Raw genomic sequence first — 17,653 nt, 5'->3', positions numbered from 1 at the left:
TCCTGTTCACCGCGGCGGGGGCCAGCTGCCCACAGCCTCAGCGTGGTGGCGTGACACAGTTTGCAAAGCTGATTAGCAGCCCATTGTGGAGAACCTGGCCGGCACTTCACACGCCTGAGGAGCTCTGCCAGCTCGGGATCAGCTCTTGCTAATCTCCTTGGACACACTGGGTTAACCCTCTGTGTCATCATGTGCCTGTTACAGCTCCTTTGACACAGGTTGTCTCGTTCGTTAATTGTTGGCCATGCCACACTGGCCCCTTCGGTGCAGAGTGAAGGCCTTTCCCATAGCTTGTGGTGAGGAAGGCACAGCGCTGCCTGATGCTCAGGGTCTTGCTTGTTCTCTCTTCTTCCAGCCATCGTACAAGGAGACTCTCTTGAAGAGATTTACAGCAAAATCAAACAGATTATTGAGGACCAGTCCGGGCACTACATCTGGGTCCCATCCCCAGAGAAACTCTGAAGATGTCCCCCACCTGCTTCCCTGTGAGCAGAAGATCTCCGAAGTCCCACCCCACCCAAGCCCTCTGCCCCAAGGGGGAGGGATATGAAAACTATTCCTGCCCCCTTTTTTAGATCGTCGCAAAATTGAGTTTTCTAGTCCTGTTTCTTTTGTTGGGATGAACTCATCTCATTCATCACGTGACTGTTCCCACCGTTCCTGCATGGACCTTCCCACTGCTCCATTAGAGACTGATGAGAACCCATTCAAGGTCGTTTTTTATTATTATTATTATTATTATATTATTATTATTATTATTATTATTATTAACTAAACCAAGAATCAAGATGGGAGGAGGTGGCTAAGGACTAACATAAGAAACAAGTGAAACAATGGACTCTGAGCACATGAGCTAGTATCAGAGCTCCAGGGGCATTTTTCCAAGTGTGACTGTCTAGCAGCTCTGAACAGTGTGACAGAAAGGCAGTAGAAAGCATTTTATTTATCTGTATATGTAATTTATATATAATATAGAGAGAGATATTATATATATATTATATATATATATGTGTGTGTATGTGGACTAGGAAACCTGAGGGACCTCTCTCAGAAGGTATTGTATTATTGCAAGGATCTTTCAGTTTCTCTGTCCCAACCACTGGGCATAGGGAGTCCACCTGGGCAGGAAGAGCTCAAAACGGTACCAGGTGCTTCGGAAGCATCTCCCGTTGGGGCCAGCCTCCTGCCAGCTGCCCCAGGCCTATGAGGCAGAGCAGAGACTGGTACACTGCCTGTGCAGAAGGGATCAGAGGTCCAGAGTAACACAGCAAGGAGCAGCGGCTGATCTGAGTGAGGCTGGGAGACAGACTGAGCGGGAGGCTGCAGAGCAAGAGAATGGATGATACTACATATTAAATTGCACATTGTTTTACACACCACCTTATGTGTTTGCATGAGAGGTTTCCTTTTGGTTCTATTTTTTTAAGCTGATTTTAAACCAAAACCATATTGTGTTGCTGTGTTGGCTTTTTTTTTTCATTATTCCATTTTTCTCTTGTTAATAATGAACTGAATGGGTATAAAATCCAGTTTTTTAACTTACTTTTTAAGCTGGCTCTATTGTAAATAGAATCTAGATCTGCAGTGTTTAGTTAGGAAATATTCTACTGGTCACATGGAACAAATGTACTTGCTGACCTGTGTTGCTGTGGAAAACTTGGGACATTGGGCTGGCCCGGTACCTGTGGGCGCAGGTGAAATGACCCATTTTAGCTTGCGGCAGCACGCTGGCATTCCTTTCTGCGTTAGCCACTGACAGGAAAAGCCCCACGCTGTGCCTTGGATGGACACTCACACTTTTCCAAATCAGTAACACAATTGAAGAACTTCCTCCCTCTCTTCCCTGCTCCATGCCAAATTCCTGGCTCTGCTGCATGCAGGTGGTGGTGGTGGCCTTCCCAGTGGAAGGGCCATCCTTCCAGCACAGCAGGGACGTCGCCTGCTGCTCTGGGAGCTGGGGCTTGGCAGGTGAATGGGCGGTCACCTCGCCTGGTTCTGTCTCTGACATCTCTGCATAAATCCTCTTTCTGAAATTGGGCTCTGCTCCCTCTCTCAAGGTCACCTTAGAAAAGCGAATTGGGTGCCCTGTGCTCGCAGGTCTGTGGGGCAGGGGGATGCAGAGTTGCACCCATCTGCTGTGCACTGGGATTTTTCAAGTGAGGCGACCGTTGGTGCTGAGACAGTTGGCCCTAAGCTGAGAAATGTCTTTGAGGACACTTTGGCTTGCACGCGTGAATGGGGCTCCATCATGGGAACAGAGCCGTCTGTGAAGCTGGGGGGAAACTTGCACAGCCTTTGAGAAGGAGCTATGTTGCTGGGTACTCATAATACAGGTAGCAGAGCGCTCCCACCTTACAAAGAATTGGTGAATGCTGTTTCTCGGACACAGTGCCAAGCACCAGAAGAAAGGAGGTCACCATATGAGCACAAGCAGGTAAGTCTTGGCCCATTCTCTCTCCCCTATTTTATAGGGGTAAGTGAACGTGCGGGGTGCTGGTCCCCTTTCCTGAAGGTAACGGTCATCAGTGTGTCAGTACATGGTGCGCGCAGGCCCCGGTTTTCAGTGTGAACGAGAACTGCTGTAAGACTGTACATGTACTGTCTGGTGAGAAGCTGTCTTTACTCATCCTGCATCACAAGGAGCCCTGCGGGGACCGAGAAGCTTCCTGGGACAGAAAGTGCTGCAGAAGAGATGCAGCTGCTAGTGCAGTGGAGGGCAGGACGGATTCTGCTGTCAGTGGGACTGACCCTAAAAGGAGTGAACTTTGGCAATGGATTCCCGTTTGGCATCTAGCCCCCTGCCCCACTGGTCCTGCTCTGGCTGCTATAAACAGCGGTCCCTGGAGAAGTGGAGTAAGTGAAACAAAAGTTACTTAAAAGATGCTAGTCACACTGTTCCTGTCTTTTTTTTTTTTTTTTTTTTTTTTCCCCCTAATAGCCTGTCTCCCTCTCATCAAGTCACATGGAGAAAAAGATGATGTACTCCATGGCATAGCTGACAGTATCGAATCGATCATGACAACACTAGTTGGTTACCAGTGTTTCTTCCAAGGAGACATATATTTTTAATAAACAGAGAGTTGCAAAGAACCCTGGCTTTGAGACCTTCTTGTAGAGTCCTTCATTGTGTGCTAGATCTGGTATTTTTGGCGCTGATCTTAGCAACTATTGATATGGTCTCTCCAAAGCAAACTTAAGTGTTGATGGTGGTTTTAAAAAACAGAAAAAAATTGCTTTTTTTAGTATAAGGTGGTCACTGAGAACTTGCCTAAAAAAAAAAAAAAGTAAATAAAAAAAAAAAAAGAAGAAAGGAAGTGGGCTTATTTACAGCTGTAACCAGGCCACTGAAAAGCTCTTTTGGTTGGATTGTTGTAACGCAGGTTGACTCTGCTCTGATGACTTGACACCATAAATGTATTTTGGGTCACACTTTGAATTGTGGGGAGTTTGCTTTACAAATGCTGATCAAATAATAGGGTTTACACGCTGCTACATAATTATTCTTGTATTGGTTATAAAGACAGCAAAGTAAATACCTAGTCCGGCTAATACAGAATACCTTTTTACAGTTTAACATGCTGTTTAGACATCAGAGAAAAGAAAGTTGTAAAGACAATTAGTATCTTTGTCTAGTACCTTTAAGCACAGAGATCAGGAGTGTTCACTGGAAGACAAATGTGGTTCATGGGGTATCATTATACATTCCTGCCTGAATCTGCTTTGTCATTTAGCTGAGCTAATTGAAAGGCGAGAGGGTTTTGTTTTTTAAATCTTGAATGGTTTTTTCCCTTTCAAACTGCACACGAGAAGTGAGATTTCAGGGGAACAGGGGTGTTGTACTGAGCATGGACATACAGTTTGCAATCAGTTCACAGTTTATGAAGCTCATTGGACAAATAAAACACAGTTTAAAAACTCCTTTAACTGATCAGATCAACAGTCTTGTAGTGGTGGTTGTCCATAAAACACTGGAAGATTAAACAGTTGCTAAGCAGATCTGATGCTAGCATTACCACTCCCAAAAAACAAACTGTTTCCTTACATAGTGATGGATTTGGAATTATGAAGTTGATCTAAAGCATCACAGGAATGTTGTCCATTAATGGCTGCCACAGTAGCTGCCAGGCTTCTCTCTCCAGTCTGCAGAGTTAGTTCCAGTAACTCCAAGTTGCAGTATGTGGATCTGCAGACATTCCTCCCTAGACAATCCATGATGTGTCCTGAGCTGATGTGTCATCTTGATCTGCTCTGACAGTGAAACGTTAAGGTTCCAGTGGGGAGAGGAATGCGGGGTTATGTCCTCAAATAGATCATGCCACTCCTATAAGGTGGAGACAACCACTGGAAGAGTAACCCACATGCTAAGAGAATGGGGGTGGCATGAAGGGAAAGAAAAACTTGCTCTTTTGAAGCTTTTTAACGAGCTATTTTTCTGGCTAAGGGCGAATTGCTCTACCTACCTAGCAGAGCATTGTCCTGGTAATGGTCCTGTCTCACTGTGAAATGGGGGTGGGGTGGTTCTTTTCTCTCCCAAGATGTCCTGCTACAGGTGCCTACAACAGGCATGAAACTAATCTGCCCTAAGACACTTCTAGAAAATTAGACCATAAGCTGCTTGTGCTATAAACATGTCTATGCTTCTGTGTGCAGCTCTGGTTAGTTAACTGTCTTGGCCCATGTTAAGCAGACGAGCATGGGATCTGTGAGGCTACTGGAAGAGGTGTTTAAAAAGAATTTAATAGTTTTCTCAAAAATTTTCTCCCCATCGGTGCCTGAGATGCAGGCACATGGGTAGCTGTCAGATACAGCTTTTCTTGCTAGTGATGCTTGGCAGCATAACCTTCAAGGACTGCTATTGTCTGCTTCCCTCAAGCTGTCACAGCAGGATTCATGGCACTAAAGCATCTGCTGTGAAGCAGGTAAAGTTATCATCATGTTAAAGGTGTCTCTTTCCTTGAAGAATCCTTAGGTAGCCCCTGACCTTATGTGTTTGTTTATATCCCTTGCCTCCAAAATGAGGGTCATGTTGTTTTAGTTTTTTTAATCCCAAGGAAAAACATGAAGTTGTTTGGGTCAGTCAGTGCAGCATCTGTTAATGGTGCAAGCACACAGGAGCACTGTGGGACTAGCAATACCTTGTTGGGGCCACACTTGGCTCACCACAGGGGTGATGGTGGTATTTCCTCCCTTAGTTCCAGTGCACTACTTGACAAAAGCTTCTGCCCAATCCTCTAATGAGCTTCAGCCCTCTTCCAATTACCCCGATTTCTGATTACTGTGATCACTTCAATTCTAAGTGCTAGTGGCCAGACCAGACCCTCTTCCTTCCCACCTCTCCAGAATGCTCAGTGCAGCCCGACATCAACAGCAGTGAAGCTCTTCTCAGACTGTATGCTGGCAGGTAGCCCGAGGTGCACCCCAGGTGGAAAGCGGCTGGAGAGCCAGTGCTCCCACTGCAGGTGCCTCTGGGTGAGAGGTGGCAGAAGGGGCTCCAGGGCTCAGCAGCTGTGGCTCCATCTTCTCCACCCTGCCCCACTCCCAGACTCTCTCAGCAAGGACTTTTTTTTTCCTGGGCGGGTTCCCGACAGCCACATTCCTAGGGGCTTGGTGGTAAAAATACCCTCTCCCTGGACCCGTTCTCCCAGTCACATTGTATTTCCCTTGTACCTCTAGACTGTTGCTGCTCCCCAAACAGTTAAGAAATTATCAGATTAGGAAAAAAGAAAGGGCATAAAATACAGGCTGAGGAAAGGGGGGGAATTTGTGAACTACTGCCCTAGAGGATACATTTGTGTTCTCAGAAGCAAGGAGGGACTCTGCAGTTACAGAGCAAGGGTCTAGCACACCCTGTAGCTTCCTCAATGATGTGTAAATCAGAAACTACTGCTGCAATGCCACCCTCTGGAGCAATCTGTGAACATCTCAGGACGAGAAGCCAGAGTCACTAAGCTGAAATGATGCTGCAACAAAACAGTGATCAATAAAAAGAGAAGACTGGGGGAAGAATGAGCAGCACTGAATTTTCTTTTTTTTTTTCAGGTCGGCTGTTGCTGGCTTAAAAAGATTTATATCCCAGAGTCCTCCTAGCTGGGCTACTGAACTATAAAGCAACATTTAGCCTAGTAAAATAAACACCGGGCCAGCCTGCATCTACACTACCAAACACAGTGCAAAGCAGAGTGACTGCACGCAAACTACGTATTGGGAATAGTCACTGGAAATCCAGCTAATTAAGGTCTGATTCAACTAGGAGAAGAATTCTTGCCCTACTTAAAACCTACGGTAAATACTAAGCCTGGAATAAAACGTACAATGCAAAAACGTGCTAAGTGAAAAGTACTACCAGCAGAGTCTGTAACTGATCTGATCTGGACTCCTTAGTAAAGTCTGTAGCATAAAAGAAACCAAACTGAGCATCTCCAAGGAAAAAATTCAAACAATTCTGGCCATAGGCAAAAACGCATTTAATGCTTGCTACCCTCTACTATGGCTGTATGTAATTACCTGCTACACTCACTGGGCAAATGTGACCTTCTCATCTGGTACAGTGTGACACCTCTACCTGTTTATGTGTTTGTGTAAGTCAGTCAGAACAGAGAACAATAATTAAAGCCAGCCTGGCAAGCATCAAGGAGATACTACAGGCAGCAATGGATACCTTTGACTCCATGGCATCGTTTACAGTCCCTGCATTAATGTGATGTAGCATACATCTCTAAAACTGTGACTCCAAAAGAATTTTCTGTGGCATTTGAGGCCTGTTTTTTTTAATGGGTTCAGAGGTGTTTCTTAGTTAAACAGACAACACATTGTGTATTAAAGGTCTGAAAGCAATGGCTCACAGAGATCCAAATTAGACCTGGTGAACTGAGCACACTAGGTGGAGAATTTACTCTAAACAGATCCATCCTCCTATGTGTGTCTCACAGGAGCCATCTGCATCAGGCATCCTGGGTGATTTGTCTGGGTACCATAAATGGAATGGTTTGAAGTAAGTTCAGCGGAAGTGGCTTCCACTGCTTACACTACCTCAGCCTGAAGAACAAAGGCCCTGTGGTAGACCTCAGGAATAAGAACAGGTACATAACCTCCAGTTGAACATAATTATTTTTTGCTTTCATCTTTGCATCCTGCTTAACTATTTCCACCAAGATACCTTCCTGTTCCTACCAATACATAGTTCTATCTAGCTGAGCCTGAAGAGCAACAAGACACTTCACAACAAACTCTCTGGCAGGGGCACATCTCAGGCAGCACCAGTCTCAGCTATGGCATCCAGTATCTTGCTGTCACAGGCAGCAGATCCTATAAACGTCCCAATGCTTCCCTGGTTGCCACCTTCAATGTAACTCATTCCTTTAGGGAGTCCCATTCTCGCACTATTATCCAGAAGCTGATACTAACCTGTGCAGTACTGCAAAGCATCTAGTACAATATGTTTCTACTCAATGTTGCTGCAAATGCCGCACTGACTTATGTGTCTGCATGTACCTGCCTTCAGGAGATGACCCTGTATCCAGCTGCACAACAGACATGAGGATGTAGCAGCTATGCTAAGGGCTGCTAACTAGCTTCAGCTGTAGGACGCAAAGCAGTGCTTGGTGCACACAAAAAAACCAGAAAGCACTAATACTTGGTTTACTCAGACTATGAAAAGACGACAGACATGGAGCATTGATAAGAGACTGCAATGCAGCTGGCTTTTTTAATTACTACTTGGCTTTGATCACTACACTAAGCACACTACCAAACTCTTCAGAGCATGTCAGGCTTTCAGAATGAACTATGACTAATGCAGTTTCTTCTTTTCTACAGCCACCATCCTGCTGTTAGTGGCCATGTCCTCTGTCTGAATAGGCTTTAATAATCTGGTTCTAAGTAAAATGTATTTTTACATTTTAAAAACAAAATTAAATAAGTCTTAATCTCAAACCAGATGATCTTACAGCTGAAAGATACTGCTGTCCATCAGCCCTGCCTTCTGTGTAATGTTTGTAGAGTAAGCAGCAAAGCACTTTTAGCTCTCTAGTAAGTAAACCAGAGGACCTGAAATGACTGTTGCAGTGTTCGTCAGGGTGCTTGAATATCCTCTTAAAGAAACTGCAAAAGAATCCACTTATAGGATGTATGCCCAGTTATACATCATGCAAATGTATACATGGTCTGTCACACAAAGATCCAATATACCATCTTTGCTTTGACCTGCGTTGTACCTGCTTACTATAGTGCAGCAGCCCTTACCCATCAGCTATGATACCTACCTCATCTTCTAGGCAACCGACAGCCTGAATCTGTGCTTTTCACTCAAGCACTCTGTCAGCCTTTTTTTTTAAAAAAAAAAAAAATTAAAAAAAAAAAAAAGAAAGGAAAAACTCCTATACTAAGTATATCTAGGCTCTGCTAGAACCCACAGTACTAGTCCCCAAGCACTCAAAGGGCTTTATTGGCGTGCACTGTTGCTCCTGCCACTCCAGTCACCTTCATTTCCTTCCAGAGAAGAGCTGGGCACATTGGAAAATGCATGGCCTTGTGCTCATATGCAGGTAGAATGCAACCGCAATTTGTCCCCCAGAGTTAGGACACCATGAGGTGTCATGGAGCACATCTGCGCTACGGTACAGAAGACAACACTCAGGCCATTTTTTTTCTGATTTCCGAACCTGCCAGTGAATGAGCAACAGTTGTACAGACCTAATTATGTTTCTTAACGCTACTCCACCTCTCCACATTCCTCACTATCCACACTGAATTTCAGGTGGGAGTATCTCTTCAACTCAGTTGCAGTAAGATCCATCCATTTACCAGCCTGTGTTTTTATATGGATTTGGGGGCATTTCATGCTTGTATTGGCTTTGTGTGGCAAGGTTTTGGTAGTGGGGCGGGGGGGGGGGGGTGCAGGAGTGGCTTCCATAAGAAGCTGCTGGAAGCTTCCCATGTCCGACAGAGCCAATACCAGCTGGCTCTAAGACGGACCCACCACCAGCCAAGGCCGAGCCAATCAGCGATAGTGGTAGCGCCTCTGTGATAACATTTTTAAGAAGGAGAAAAAGTTGCTGGGACACAGAAATGGAAGCTGGAGAGACAGTGAGAACACGTAAGAGAAACAACCCTGCGGACACCAAGGTCAGTGAAGAAGGAGGGGGAGGAGATGCTCCAGGCGCCGGAGCAGAGATTCCCCTGTGGCTCGTGGTGAAGACCATGGTGAGGCAGGCTGTCCCCCTGCAGCCCAGGGAGGTCCATGGTGGAGCAGATCTCCACCTGCAGCCCGGGGAGGACCCCACACGGGAGCAGGTGGGTTCCCGAAGGAGGCTGTGACCCCGTGGGAAGCCCGCGCTGGAGCAGGGTCCTGGCAGGACCTGCAGCCCCATGGAGAGAGGAGCCCACGGAGCAGGTTTTCTGGCAGGACTTGTGACCCCGTGGGGGACCCACGCTGGAGCAGTCTGTGCCTGAAGGACTACATGCCATGGAAGGGACCTATGCTAGAACAGTTCGTGAAGAACTGCAGCCCGTGGAAAGGACCCACGTTGGAGAAGTTCGTGGAGGACTGTCTCCCATGGGAGGGACCCCACGCTGGAGCAGGGGAAGAGTGTGATGAGTCCTGCCCCTGAGGAGGATGAAGCGGCAGAAATAACGTGTGATGAACTGACCGTAAACCCCATTCCCCGTCCCCCTGTGCCACTGGGGGGGGTAGGTAGAGAATCCAGGAGTGAAGTTGTGCCTGGGAAGAAGGGAGGAGGAAGGCAGGTGTTTTGAGATTCGGTTTTATTTCTCATTACCCTACTCTGGTTGATCGGTAATAAATTGAGTTAATTTTCCCCAAGTTGAGTCTGTTTTGCCCATGATGGTAATTGGTGAGTGACCTCTCCTGTCCTTGTATCAACCCACAAGCCCTTTGTTATATTTTCTCTCCCCTGTCCAGCTGAGGAGGGGGAAGTGATAGAGCAGCTTTGGTGGGCACCTGGTGTTCAGCCAGGGTCAACCCACCACAATGCTGAACTGTGACTGGCGTGTTATAGTTAGTAGTTGTTGCACAAGAAGAGTGAGGGATCACTCAGACAGATCTGATCTAGTACTTAGTTTATTGAGTTTTAATCAGTAAATTTGGGTATGTAAAATACTTAATAAGTACAGATGGATTGGCAGTCAATACTATTTACTACAGTTACAAGTTAGTATGGGATACAAAGGTTATCACTTAAGCTTACTATACATATCTTAAACATTACATACATGCAAAAAATGTCACTTATCAACCCATTGATGCCTGGTGTCAGGTAAGGGATCTCTCAGCCTCGAGGGGTAACCTTGAGAGGCGTCCCTACTCAAGGGGAGATCACCCCAGCACAGCCAGCTCCTATGGAGCTGATGGCTGCAGATATTTATAGTGTGAAGTGGTTGATTTGTAGTCAGATTTTCTGCTGTGTTAATGCAGTTTCGGCTGCTTATCAGCCCAGTCTCCAGCCAAACTGGTTTTTTGGGGTTTGGTGACGAGTTCTCACCAATAGCCTCACCCAATAGGATTAACTTTGATTAGGCCTACTTGCTGAGCATCTGCCTGGAGTAGTCTATAAACAGCAGCACCTAGTCAAAGTTTTAGCTTTTTCTGTGAGCTAAATAGTACCTGCTCTATTTTATTCTAAATTGTGAAACTGGCAAACAGCTCTGAATTCTTGTCCATACTGAAATGGACTGAGAACTGAATCTGATAAATATTTATGTAGCACGGCAGCTATGACATCCAGAGGAGATGCCTGGTCTTGGAATACTTTTATTGTTCTCATTGCCACTTACTACTAAAATCAGGTATTTAAACCAACCTGTTACACAACAGCAGACACATCTCATGAAAAAGTTAAGTATTTATTTCTAACTGTTATATAGCTCCAGAGAATGAAAATTATTCTCTAGAGGAAAACAATTTATTCAACAAACTTCCTAAAAAGTACATAACTTAATTGCCAACAAGGAGGAGATCCTGGTTTCTTCTCCACTGCTCCCATGACCCCATGCCTTCACAGAGCTAACAGCCTCTTTCATTCAGCAGAACGTTTCCAAGAGAAACTGCTGTCCTCCTTTTTTGCAGTTGTGGCTGTCATTATTCTTCTTCATTTGGAAGAAACCGTTTTGCTCTGTCCAATTTGTCCAGAACCTCACTATAAAGACCAATCATCTGGAGAATATAAGCACCATAGTTGTCAACAAGGATGGATAAAGTTGTATCATTCAACTAGATAATACAACAAAGTGACAGGGAACAGAAGCAAGGGAATAGGTGGGAGACTATCACCAGCTTCTAAACCTAAAATTTCAGATTGATGTAAAGATTTTGGCACAGATTTAAATACAGTGGTTTAAGAAAAAATAGTTAAATCAGTGCAACCTAACAAAGGTGGTTTTATTTATACTGACATAAAGCATAGTTTATAGCTGAGTCTTATATCAGTGAATAAACCTATTCACAGAATCACAGAATGGCTGAGGTTGGAAGGGAGTGATCTCAATTCTTATTGTCTTAACTGATGTACTTAAAATGGTATAAAAGCTGCAACCAGCTCTTGATTGCCCAGCTCATGCATAAGACAACGAATGATGACCGCATACACCAGCCAGGCTGCACTGTGTTGCAATCAAGGTAGGAGCACCAGCCAAAAACCATAGAGAGAAGCTTACTTGTGACAGAATAAGAAAAAGTGTCAATGCTTTCTGCAGAGGTACTAGCCCTGAAATTTCTCCCCCACAGGAAGTGGCTAAGCTACACCTGAAAAGATGAGCTTTAATAATTTTATTCACATCAGTTTAAACCCTATTCATAAGACACTAGATTATACCAGAAACCAAGCCTGAAAGTAACAACAGCTGATTTAAGTAAACTGGTACAGCACTTTGACTTTAGTGAAAGCAGGCAAGGTACAAGGGTTCTCCCATGGCCACAAATAGTCAGAAGTTTATTTCCAGTCAGCCATTTAAATGATCCTTCCAGTAAAAGGACACTACATTACTTTTTCTATTGCCTATCAAAACTCTTCTGGCCTCATTTTGAAAAAATCTTTTGGCATCAAGCTCTCCCAAAATATTTAGGTACCATGCTTCTCCTGAAACTCTTTAAAGATCATCTGTAGTGGTTTCTTCACCCAGATCCATATCTCAAATTCAGGCCAGACATCCAATCCCCCATCCTCAAATCCATCTGCTTACACTTACGTGGCCTTCGTAGCTTTTCTTCAGAGACCCTAAGTGATGGAGCAAACGCATTCCTAATCCACACCACTGCTCAGCTTCCTTGTATTTACCAACAGTATACTGAAATATTCCTGTATTCCAGGCTCTTGTCATCAACCAAAGAATCTCCATCTCTGGGTAAGCATCCTGGAGTAGCAAAGAAGCAGCAGCTCATCAGAAAATACTCTTACTTCAAACCTGACAAGTGAAGAGCGCATCAGAGTTCAGTTTTAAAGTGGGAAAACAGTTGGGTTTGGGGGTTTTTTTTTCCCTCCTAAGCAAAGGGCAATTCCTTCAGAGCCATCCTGTACTTCACAGCTCATCTGCACTACTCTCAAACAGCTTGTTTCTAACACAGGTAAGTCACGTTGCAATTACCTATTGGTAGGTCAGAAAATACAACTCTGTGGGACTGGGAATGATACTAGAATGGAATTATGCTTTCCAACAGTCTGTCTGCAGACAGGCCGAGCTTGCTGCCACAGTACTTTCCAGTTTATCCAAACAGTACTGAATGGCAGGACATAGTTGCTCACTAAGGATGAGAAGCAGCAGTTCTTACATCTTCAGAATTTCTCTATGCACTGTGGCAATGGCTTGCCAGAGTGAAAGCTGCCCTTATAACTGCAGAACGGAAGCCAGAGTACCCAACAATACTTTGAACCTGGTGGGGAACTGATTCAGTTGGGGAAGGGAAGGAGAAGCAATTATTTGCCATGCAAATCCTTACAGGGAGGCTGGAAGGACTTCTTTTCCCTCTTTGATAGATACTTCTCATCCTAAGTAAGAGGGCCCAGAGTGCATTTTTGAACTGCAACATCCATTTCTGAATAGGAGGTATAAATCATGAGTGGTGTACCAGCTTTCTAACTGATAATGAACTGATGTAATGCCCCAGTGTCCACCTCCTAGCATGGTACCAATTAGTACCTGCTGCCATGAGCAAGACTGCAAAAGAAGGCCTTCTAGTACTGTGAAGTTTTGCTGTTATGAGTATCAGTCCACATTAACACTTCATTCATATCCCTCAACAAGAACATTATCAAAGTTATAGATGAGAACTTTGGTGAAAGGCAGGCACAAATGTGGACACATTGTTTTTCTGGAAAGTCAGGAACAGCATATATTTATGCCACTTCTATAAACGAAGAGACATTCAAACCTGACTAAAGAAACAGCCATGCAACAGAATGAAGCTATGAAACATAGTATTGGTTTCATTAATCCTGAACAGGAATGCTCCTTAACTGATTTTTAGCTATGTGACTTCCTCAGTACAACTGCCTTCACTGTACAGCATTATGCTTCAGGCCTGAAAGGAGCAGCAGAAATGCTTACTGAAAGATTTTACTCTCCATATACCTGTCCTCACAGAAACAAGGCACATGGTGCCACAAGTACTGACAGCACAGGAATCTAGTTCTAGGTCATTTGGAAAAAATAGTAACGTAGTAAGTTCCCAAATACATTTAACAAAACAGAGCTGAGAAAAAAGCAGGACCAGTATCCAAATTTTAGCTGGCTTTAAACTGATCTGGAAAAGTAATCTGCATTTAAAAAACTATATTCAGCATAAGAATGTAGAAAGCAAGAGGAGGAAAGATGGATGTTCTAGCTCAAGATGTTTCTAAAATAGGCACTGTAAATTTTGCCTTAGATGTCTCTAAAAAAGCCCTTACAAAATCCAGGGAAATTCATAATTCAGTCGTAAGTATCCAAGAGGCATTTCTTTTGAGGTAATTTCAGCGTATCTTTTACTGAAGAAGTCTTAGCTGCTCCATATATAACACTATGTAATGTTCAGTCTACTAATGATTCTCATTCTGGAGAGAATTTTTTTAAAATGTGCTCAGGATCATCTCCCAATCCCTTGTTTTCCTGTTCAACTTACTGTGCTGCTAACTACACTCAGAGCATCTTCAAAGTAGTGCCACACCTCCTGCAGTACACAGGCATCCAAGTCTGTTAATCCAGTCGGCAAAGAAAGATTAATCAAACTATGTAGGCATTTGCTGAGAATTGAAACAGAGCAAAAGAGGAAACAATAAATACCAAGTGCACAAACAGCTTCTTTTTAGTATCAGCAGGACACTAACTTACGTCTCTAACTTACGTCTCTACGATTGTCAGACAGACATGTCCACCTTGGTGCTTACTACACTCACATTCTTACAGCAGAAACATATCTTTTCCTAGTATCAGATCTCATTCATACAAACTATGCAAAAAGAGAGCCAAGAGCAGCAAGTACTTCATTATTTTCATTGCTGGGCTCTAAAGTAACACAGAAGGAAAGACATAATATTTTCTAGGGTGGTACACATGACAGCGAGGAAAAAGTACCTTTTCTAACTTCACCAACAAGAACTAAGTAGTCAACATCCACAGAAAACCAGTAACAAATACATGGTTTCTGAAAACAGGTCTGTCTTTCTCAGTGTGAAGCGAGAAAGGCAGTATTAACAGTTGCCTTTGCCCAGTGGCTACTGCAAGGAACTTGAAAAGGAGGAAAAAAAATCCTTCATAGGATACAAATGAGAAAGAAGGACACACACCAGGTTGTTTTTCAGATTCCATAAGGTACAGCTGTTAGAGAGCCAGTTACCCAGCAAAATAAATCATGTATGTACTATGGCATCATATCACTAACTACAACTCATGGCTTTCTTCTCAGCCCTTAATTTCTCTTCACTTCATTGTCTTTGAAATACCTAGTTCACTACTGCAGGGTAACATTTGAAATGAACACCTTCCTCACAAGAAACAGCCACAGACCTCTTCTGGATCCAATTTTCAGTTTTCTTCCTCAATTGATTCATTTATTGGAAATATGACTGTTTCAGAAAATATGCCAGGTAAACAAATTGTAGTTAACACAACCATTAGACAGTCATACTTAGGAGGCACATTGGTTAGCCAGCAAGAAGTGGAACCTTGCACATAAACTAAAATCCACTTTTTTCAAATTGCAGGCTTTATTCTCTGTCAGCATTTCCAGTCACAGGCTCATGGCAAAGCTATGTGATAACACTAACCTAAATTTCACAGCATCAATGACAGGTTGCTTTCTGTGAAGATTTAGTGCACTCTTGAGAGCTTTCTTACACAGTACAGGATACCGAGCTGGAGATTCCATTGCTAATGCTTAAATGCAAAAGAAAATAGAGAAGAAAGAAATGACTGGAGCCAGACTTTAATCTCCTTGGTCACTAAAATAAATGATAGCATGTTACCAGATTCCTTGTGATAAACAACTGAAAAGAGATTTGCTTAATGCCTGGGCTGGTCACAAGCTAGTGCTTCTCTACTACTTTCCTACCGTGCACTTCATCAATGAGGACTACAAGGCAGAAGCACAGTAGGTTTCATAATTTACATGTACACACTGCTGTTCACTTCGGGTGCAGCAACCCAAAAATATTGGGGGGAGGTTTCTAAAATAAAGAGTATTGTTTTGTTTGTCTCCTTGAACCTAAGAATCTGGATGGAAAAATTAGGCAGGAGCAGGATGTCAGTATGGTGTTTCTAAGCCCAGGTGCATACTCCCTCAAGACAAGGGAGATAAGGAGGTGTTTATGCAATCCATAGAATCCCCTGCAAAGATAAGCCATAGTAGCTCTAAATTTTACTCATCTTCCTTGGATCCTACGCTAGATTCTAAAGGAGGCATAACTAGAACTTTGTGATGAAAGTATGGTACAGTATAAAGAAGTGCTATTTAAAAATTAACTACGCTAACTTTAAGTGGAAACTATGTATCTATCCAAAGTCCACATCCTAAAACTTCTGTATTGGGGTGTGAATCAGCGAGAGTCATTCTCTGGCCTTTGCCAGTTTGGAGCTTGTAAAAGTTTATCTGAATAATCTTTTCCAGACTCACAATCTATACAGATGTCTCAGGGTCTAGAAATGGAAGGATGTCACAAATTTCTGGTTCATCATCCACGTAATACGGTATTTCAAAATACCGATCTCCTAATGTTGCTGAGATCCTAAGCATCTTTGCTTCAGGACAAAATATATACGGTTAGACCCATTTTCTGCATGCTGCACAATGCATGATAATCCTGGTCACCCCAAATGAACAGGAAAGAGCAACAAAAGCTGTTTTTCATGACTTGAAGAATATGCAGTCCTTACATGCAATGATTTCTAGCGTCTTGACCTCTGTTTGTGGTTGCTCCCATACCGACTCCATAAGGTTGTGGAGTGTTGGATCATTCAGTTTGGATCTTGCTTCAAATTCATAAAGCAGCAACAATGTGTCCGTTGGGTCTTTAGCAAAATCTCCTACAGAAGAGACAGAACTGCTTGTATGTAATGATTTATTTTCTTAAAGCCACATGGTGTACCATAAGGTATAAATTTTGCTTCCAACAGGCAGGAAAACCATCAAGGTACTCAGATTTAACAGGAGAGTAAGTGGAACTCTGAAGTAGCCTTGGACAGAAACCTCAGATGTCCAAAGCACAACCCCACCAACCACCATGCCTCCCCCCCAAAAAACCTGGATTGTCTGTAATTGGCTAAATTCATGCAACCCTCCTAGGCAAGGTAATAGCTACTAGGGAAGCCATTTTCATAGATAGGTAAAAGAGGTACCAGAAGGCCAGCTTATGAAAGAAGTTATCATCAGCTTCAAATTTTTCTATAGGACTTGTCCCCTTTCTGGTAGGAAAGCCCTCAGGAAATCCTTAAACACAGAACAAGGGTGGGAGAACAGCAGAACTGCTAGGAAGGTGTCAACCTGATACAAATGCCAAACAATCCTTTACTGAACTATCACAAAGACCTTTGTTTTTACATCTAAAAGACATTCTCCGCTTCCTCCAGGGCAACAGACTTGTCCACGCATTAGCTAAGGTCTAGTGAAGAAGTGAAGGAAGCACCAGGCTACCATTCCACAAAGCTTTGCAAGAGAAACTCCAATATGTTCCTGCACTGAGATAATCAACCCCTTGGGATTTTAAGGATGGAAATTTAAAAGGGAAGAAGTCTTCCTGAGCTATCTTTCCTTCAATGCAAAAGAGCAAAGAGAATCCCAAATCCAGGCCATATAATGAACCTTTCATTCTGAAATTTTAAGGGGAAAAAAACCAGCAAGTAAATTTCTTGACAAAAGTTACATACTAATGCATCTTACAATGGAAACTCCACAGTGTCCCAAACCTATAACTGAAAAGAAAGCAGACCACATGCCAGACAAGGAATGCCTAATGGAATTTTTCTACTAATATACTACCCAAAAAGTGAAGCATGCATCCTCTAGGGTAACAGTCACTCAGCATCTCAGCTGTCAGCTGAAAACATGCCAGTCTCCAGTAATATCTGATCTAAATTGACATGGAATAGTCAGGGAACAGAGGATGGGTTTTGGCACTTCAAAGTGTGGTAGCAGGACTTTCTGTATTCTGCAATGCCTTATATGGAAAGA

At 43.5% G+C, this 17,653-nt stretch overlaps 2 protein-coding genes across 23 annotated transcripts in view; one reads left to right on the top strand and one right to left on the bottom strand.

Annotated features, from left to right (window-relative positions):
• DLG3 (discs large MAGUK scaffold protein 3) overlaps nucleotides 1–3,090 on the top strand; it is an 80,877-nt gene extending 77,787 nt beyond the window's left edge. For 9 of the 11 annotated variants that reach the window (XM_052813375.1, XM_052813373.1, XM_052813374.1 and 6 more), the window contains one exon: nucleotides 356–3,090. In XM_052813375.1, coding sequence (XP_052669335.1) covers nucleotides 356–462 — 107 coding nt within the window. In that variant the 3' untranslated portion in view covers nucleotides 463–3,090. The remainder of the gene's footprint in view (nucleotides 1–355) is intronic. The other 2 variants (XR_008239077.1, XM_052813372.1) reach the window with 2 other exon arrangements.
• Nucleotides 3,091–10,841: 7,751 nt separating this feature from the next.
• TEX11 (testis expressed 11) overlaps nucleotides 10,842–17,653 on the bottom strand; it is a 34,199-nt gene continuing 27,387 nt past the window's right edge. For 6 of the 12 annotated variants that reach the window (XM_052814136.1, XM_052814140.1, XM_052814138.1 and 3 more), the window contains 5 exons: nucleotides 16,360–16,509; nucleotides 15,255–15,363; nucleotides 14,111–14,231; nucleotides 12,202–12,366; nucleotides 10,842–11,170 (listed from right to left, as the gene is read on the bottom strand). In XM_052814136.1, the coding sequence (XP_052670096.1) occupies nucleotides 11,096–11,170; nucleotides 12,202–12,366; nucleotides 14,111–14,231; nucleotides 15,255–15,363; nucleotides 16,360–16,509 (620 nt within the window). In that variant the 3' untranslated portion in view covers nucleotides 10,842–11,095. Of the gene's footprint in view, nucleotides 12,418–14,110; nucleotides 14,232–15,254; nucleotides 15,364–16,359; nucleotides 16,510–17,653 lie in introns of all 12 variants that reach the window. The other 6 variants (XM_052814142.1, XM_052814139.1, XR_008239231.1 and 3 more) reach the window with 6 other exon arrangements.

The sequence above is a fragment of the Harpia harpyja genome, chromosome 18, assembly GCF_026419915.1.
Source record: "Harpia harpyja isolate bHarHar1 chromosome 18, bHarHar1 primary haplotype, whole genome shotgun sequence".
NCBI classification, from domain to species: domain Eukaryota; kingdom Metazoa; phylum Chordata; class Aves; order Accipitriformes; family Accipitridae; genus Harpia; species Harpia harpyja.
This window is presented reverse-complemented; position numbering and strand designations above follow the sequence as displayed.